This window comes from Apteryx mantelli, chromosome 28, assembly GCF_036417845.1.
Source record: "Apteryx mantelli isolate bAptMan1 chromosome 28, bAptMan1.hap1, whole genome shotgun sequence".
NCBI classification, from domain to species: Eukaryota; Metazoa; Chordata; class Aves; order Apterygiformes; family Apterygidae; genus Apteryx; species Apteryx mantelli.
In genome coordinates this window covers 7,261,492-7,266,394 of record NC_090005.1, presented here as the reverse complement: position 1 = coordinate 7,266,394, position 4,903 = coordinate 7,261,492, and the positions used below count along the sequence as shown (strand labels likewise).

General features: G+C 46.7%; 1 protein-coding gene across 1 annotated transcript; it reads left to right on the top strand.

Moving 5' to 3' along the window:
• The first annotated feature begins 2,150 nt into the window (after positions 1–2,150).
• On the top strand, positions 2,151–4,593 carry LOC136994393 (olfactory receptor 6F1-like). The gene is made up of 2 exons (XM_067312076.1): positions 2,151–2,229; positions 3,646–4,593. Exons 1-2 carry the CDS (start codon positions 2,179–2,181, stop codon positions 4,591–4,593), a joined length of 999 nt encoding a protein of 332 aa, XP_067168177.1. The 5' UTR covers positions 2,151–2,178.
• The last annotated feature ends 310 nt before the right edge of the window (positions 4,594–4,903 follow it).

Sequence of the window (4,903 nt, the reverse complement as noted above, 5' to 3'; positions counted from 1 at the left end):
GTCCAAGGTACTCTAGGGAGAGGGAGAGCAGGGAAGGGGCAGGGGGGTGTGGATGAAAGTGCTCAAGCTAGACAAGTTGCTCTAGCCAGCTGCATCTGCCCACACATCATGAAACAGCCTTCCTTCAAACAAATTGCCTTAACCAGAACTGTGGCTCCATAACAGGAGTTGCAGAAGATGACAATCTAATTTTTTCAGTCTTTTTCTTTGCCTAAGGCTTTGCCTTCTGGTCCTAGTAAAGACGAGACATTCAGAGGTCACAAATTCAGTGGATCAAAATGCCTTCATAGGAGATGGAGTATATACCTCTGATCACAACCTTCCGAGCCCAGACATCCAGCGAATGTTTCACCCACCTTAAGCTCCACTTCTCCATATTTTATCTCCACAGTTTGGCTATAAGGATAATTTGGGAGAGAGTGTTGAAGGTGTTAGTAAAGGCAATGTGAATAAACTGTCCTCTGATCTCTGATTGAGTGCTGTGAACCTGCTGTATGGCCACAAGTGCCTGGCTCACTTCATCACATGATCAGAAGTGAATCCATCACCTGCCATACTGGTCTGTACAAGCACCTCCATCCCCTTGCTGAAACTCGTACCCATGTCCAAAGTATTTGAGAGAGAGAGAGAGAGAGAGAGGGAGAGAGAGAGAGAGAGAGAGAGAGAGAGGTGGCAGGGAGAGGGATTTTGTGTGCAGGAGTCAAGTTGGGCAGGTTACTCTAATCGGCTGGACCTGCCCCATGCACCATGCGAAGCACTCTTTCCTTAACATCAACCAATGTTAATTAAGCAAGCCCTTAGACATGACACAGGAGCTGCAGAGGATGACTCTGTCATTTACAACATCTCTCTGTGGTGGCCTTGGGCAGTGAAGACATCTTCTCTTTGGGTGCAAAGCTCCTCAACTAACTCTGGATGTCTACTCTGCTGGGGTTTTGTTGTTGTTGTTTGTTTTCTGTCTGAGTCAGTTGTCTAGTCTCTCTTAAGCATCACCGGAAGAAAAATGGATGCTTCTAAGGCAGGGCTTGCCTGACCTGTATTAGACAGGAACTTTTGGAGGAGGTGAACTGAGGCCTGAAAGTGCCTGTTTCTCTTCCCTGCTGATCAGCAGAGCAAAGATGAATAGATCGTGTGGAGGCACCTGCCCTGAAGGCAGGGGAGGTCAATATGCCTATACTCAAGTCTTGTCTGACTTAGAGCTTAGCTCTTCACTTAGATTAAGACTGAAAACTTAGGCCGCAACTGCTGTTAGATATTCTGACAGCTGAAATGAGGTAGGTGAATCCCACCTTTCTATCTCTGTATTCGTATGACCATATTTGTCTTTAATTATCCCCAGCCTGGAGATTTCAAGATCTTAATGCCCAGCATCCAGGTATTTGACACTTCCAGTCTTTTGGGGCATGGCTATTTCAGACATCAGCATGCCAGGAAATTGCCACACAAGAGAACACTGAGTTTCTGCCAAGGCTCGCATACCGTGGCAGGCAGGTGGCAAAAAACCACATCTGACAGCCACTTTAGAGAATTGCATTACTGTTCTTTAATTAGCCTGTGTGAAGAGAGAACACTATCCATTTTCAACAAGCCTGTGAAATCCCCCAAGAGCTCAAACTCCCTGTGGCACACAGAGGAAAATTTCAAAACAGTCTCCTCTGCATAGCCAGTTGGAGCTTCAGTGTGCTAACAAGGTGGGTGTGGGGATGTATTTATGCTAGGGATGCTGGGGGAGTTCTCAGCAGAAAAAAGGCATTTGTTCACAGTCTTTTGGCTGTGAAGAGTTTGCCTGTCTTGTAATTCTCTGCTGTATGCTGTCACTACATGGAGGTAAAGTGGAGATAATTTAGCGTGTGTGTGTGTGTGTGTGTGTGTGTGTGTGTGCGTGCTAAGCCCGCTTTGTAGAGGTACAGTGGTGGCTGTGAGGGGGAAAGAAAAGCAGGAGTGCAAGCTGCCACTACCTAATGGGTGGAAGGGAAGGAATCACCATCAGGCAATTTGATACATCTTGCAGTGAGTCAGGAAGGTGTTCATCTTCACTTCTCTTGTGGAGAGACTGGAGACTGCCATAGCGAGAGGCAGTGCTTTCTGAGGCACTTGTCTAGAATAGCTCCAATAAATCACCCTCTTTCCTCTGATTTCCTTCAGCCAAGGGGGATCACGGCTTCATCTGGAGGAGAGATGATGTTGTATGAAGAGAGTTTGTTTAGATCATTTCCGTTGGCAGAGCTGGTACGTGACGCCTGCCCAGGACATCTGGTGTAGACTTTCAATGCCTGGCACGTTTAAAGAGAAATGGATTAAGGAGGATTTCTTTGCTCTAGCCACGTGAGATTTTGCATATATGTTCCTAAGGAGGATGAAAGGAAAGAAAGGGATTCTTCAGATGATGATTCGACCCCATCTGTCCTAGACACACCCCTGAGGAAGAGATCAGCTCTTCTCTGGAGGTACTGTTCTCCCTCCATTAACTGGAAGGAGGAAGTAGCTTAAACCCCTCAGATCAGCTGGCTTCTCAACAGAGTTATGTTGGGTGGGATTCAGCTTAGTGAATTTGGCCTGCAAGAGGTGATAGATACAGGGATACCTCTGCCCAAGTTGACATGTCTGACTTGTCCACCTGAGCTGGTTGCTAGACTCCTACCCTAGTCCTCAGGGAGAAATTGGCACTTCTAGAGTGCTTTTAGCCATCTCTATGAAACGAGGTAAGCCATGCCTCCTGTTTTTGTATCCTTTGAGAAAGAAGGGACTTTAGCTGAGGCGGTCAGATATGATTTATTATTATTGTTAGTGTTGTTGTTGTTGTTGTTGTTGTTGTTGTTGTTTTTGTTTAAATGTGGTCAGCATAGATTCTTCCCATGACTTTCAGATGGCAAAATTACGGAGGTGAATCCTACACCTCCTGAGTAGCTATGTTGAGAAGCAGACCTAAATGGAGGTAACAGAGGTAATTCTGAAAGCTTCCAGTCCTGAGGACTTGGAAAAAGGTAAATTTAGGAGACCATGAGTTCTTAAGTAACGCCTGTCATTCTACTCTGTTGTCCTGTGACACTGCCACTTCAGCCTGAAGCCCTTGTGATCAGCTGGCCTATAAGAGGTCAGAAAATCTTCTCCAGTGTCATGTTCTCCTCATCGTTTACTGGTACCTCAGTCTCATTTGCTGAAATCATAACTCAGTATTGTTTGCCCTGCGGAGTGCAGCTATGCTATTCCCTTCCTCTGTGCTACAGCCTTTCATGTAGGTGAAGACTCTCAGCCTGTCTTTTGCACTTCCCTGAACAGGATTTTCATCTCTCAGAAGCCATTAGAGTCACCATGTTCTAAAGAAGACCCATGCACTTGGTCAGATAAAGAATTCTCCAGGTTCCTTCGACTGTGTTGCCTGGTCTTCAGAGTCCTATTCAACTGTACAGACATAGGTATGATTTAGCTGACATCTTTAATTCAAGGTAGACAAAACCCTCCCTAAAGTATTGCAGTGCAGTCTCTTCCTCATGGAGTATGGAGCGCAGGTACAGCTTTTTCCTGCTTTGGAGAAGCTGTATTTTCAGGGATGGTGATCTTGTTTAATTACTGGTAGCATGTTTACCTGCCAGTAGGCCCAGCCTAGGCATTCAAACTATCACATGATCTTTTCTGTCTTGACAGATGGACCTCTGCACTTGGAGGGACATGGAAAACATGACAACTGTGCAAGAATTCATCCTTTTGGGTTTCCCAGGCACATGGCATTTCCGGGTGTCCCTTGTGGTGCTGTTTGCACTGATGTATTCCCTGACAGTAACAGGCTATGCATCCATCATAGCCCTTGTATGGGCAAACAGGAACCTCCATACCCCAATGTATTTTTTCCTCTGTAATCTCTCCTTTCTGGAGATCTGGTACATAACGGGCATTGTTCCCAAAGCTATGGGAGTCATGCTGGGGACTAGCCAGACCATCTCCTTCAGAGTCTGCATCCTTCAGTTGTTCTTTCTTCTCTCCCTAGGCTCCACCGAATGTTTTCTCCTGGCTGTCATGGCCTACGACCGCTATTTAGCCATATGTTACCCTTTGAGATACAACTCCCTCATGAACAATGTCTTCTCTGCTCAGCTGGCCCTCGGCTCCTGGCTGGGAGGCTTTCTGATCATCTCGCTGCTGGCCTTTTTGACATCCAGGCTGACATTCTGTGGACCAAAAGTCATCAATCATTTTTTCTGTGATATAGATTCCTGCCTCGCCCTCTCCTGCACAGATACACGGCCCGTGGAGCTGGCGACCTTCCTCATCTCCATAATTGTTGTGGTGGTCTCCTGTGTGGTTACGCTAGTCTCCTACATGTACATCATCTCTACCATCCTGAGAATCCAATCAGCCCAGGGCCGGAAGAAGGCCTTTTCCACCTGCTCTGCCCATCTCACAGTCGTTACAGTATGGTATGGCTCCATTATATTCTTGTATGTCAAGCCGTCAGCCCAAAACTCCTTGGATCTGCACAAGTTTGTTAATATCTTTAACAACACAGTTGTAACTCCCTTGTTGAACCCCTTCATTTACACACTCAGAAACAAGGAAGTGATACAAGCTCTGGAGAAGGCGTTCCAGAAGAAGTGAAGGAGCTTATCAGAAGGCCTTGATGTGAGCAACAGACTCATTCCCCCCTGACTTCTGACCCCCAGAAGTTCCTCACCTTGGTGTAAGTGCACCTGGGCATCACAGGTGGCAACAAACCACCAGCTCCAGTGCAAGTTCATCTCAATCACCTTGCAGCCTGGGGTGAAGGATGGGGTGTAGCTTGATTCTCATGTGCCCACCTCCCTCTGGTCACTATAGGATAAACCTAGAGTGCCTCATAGCGCTCCAAAGACTAGCCCCTGAAAAGGATAAGATAGCCCACCCAAACACAACTCCCTGACAGAGCCAG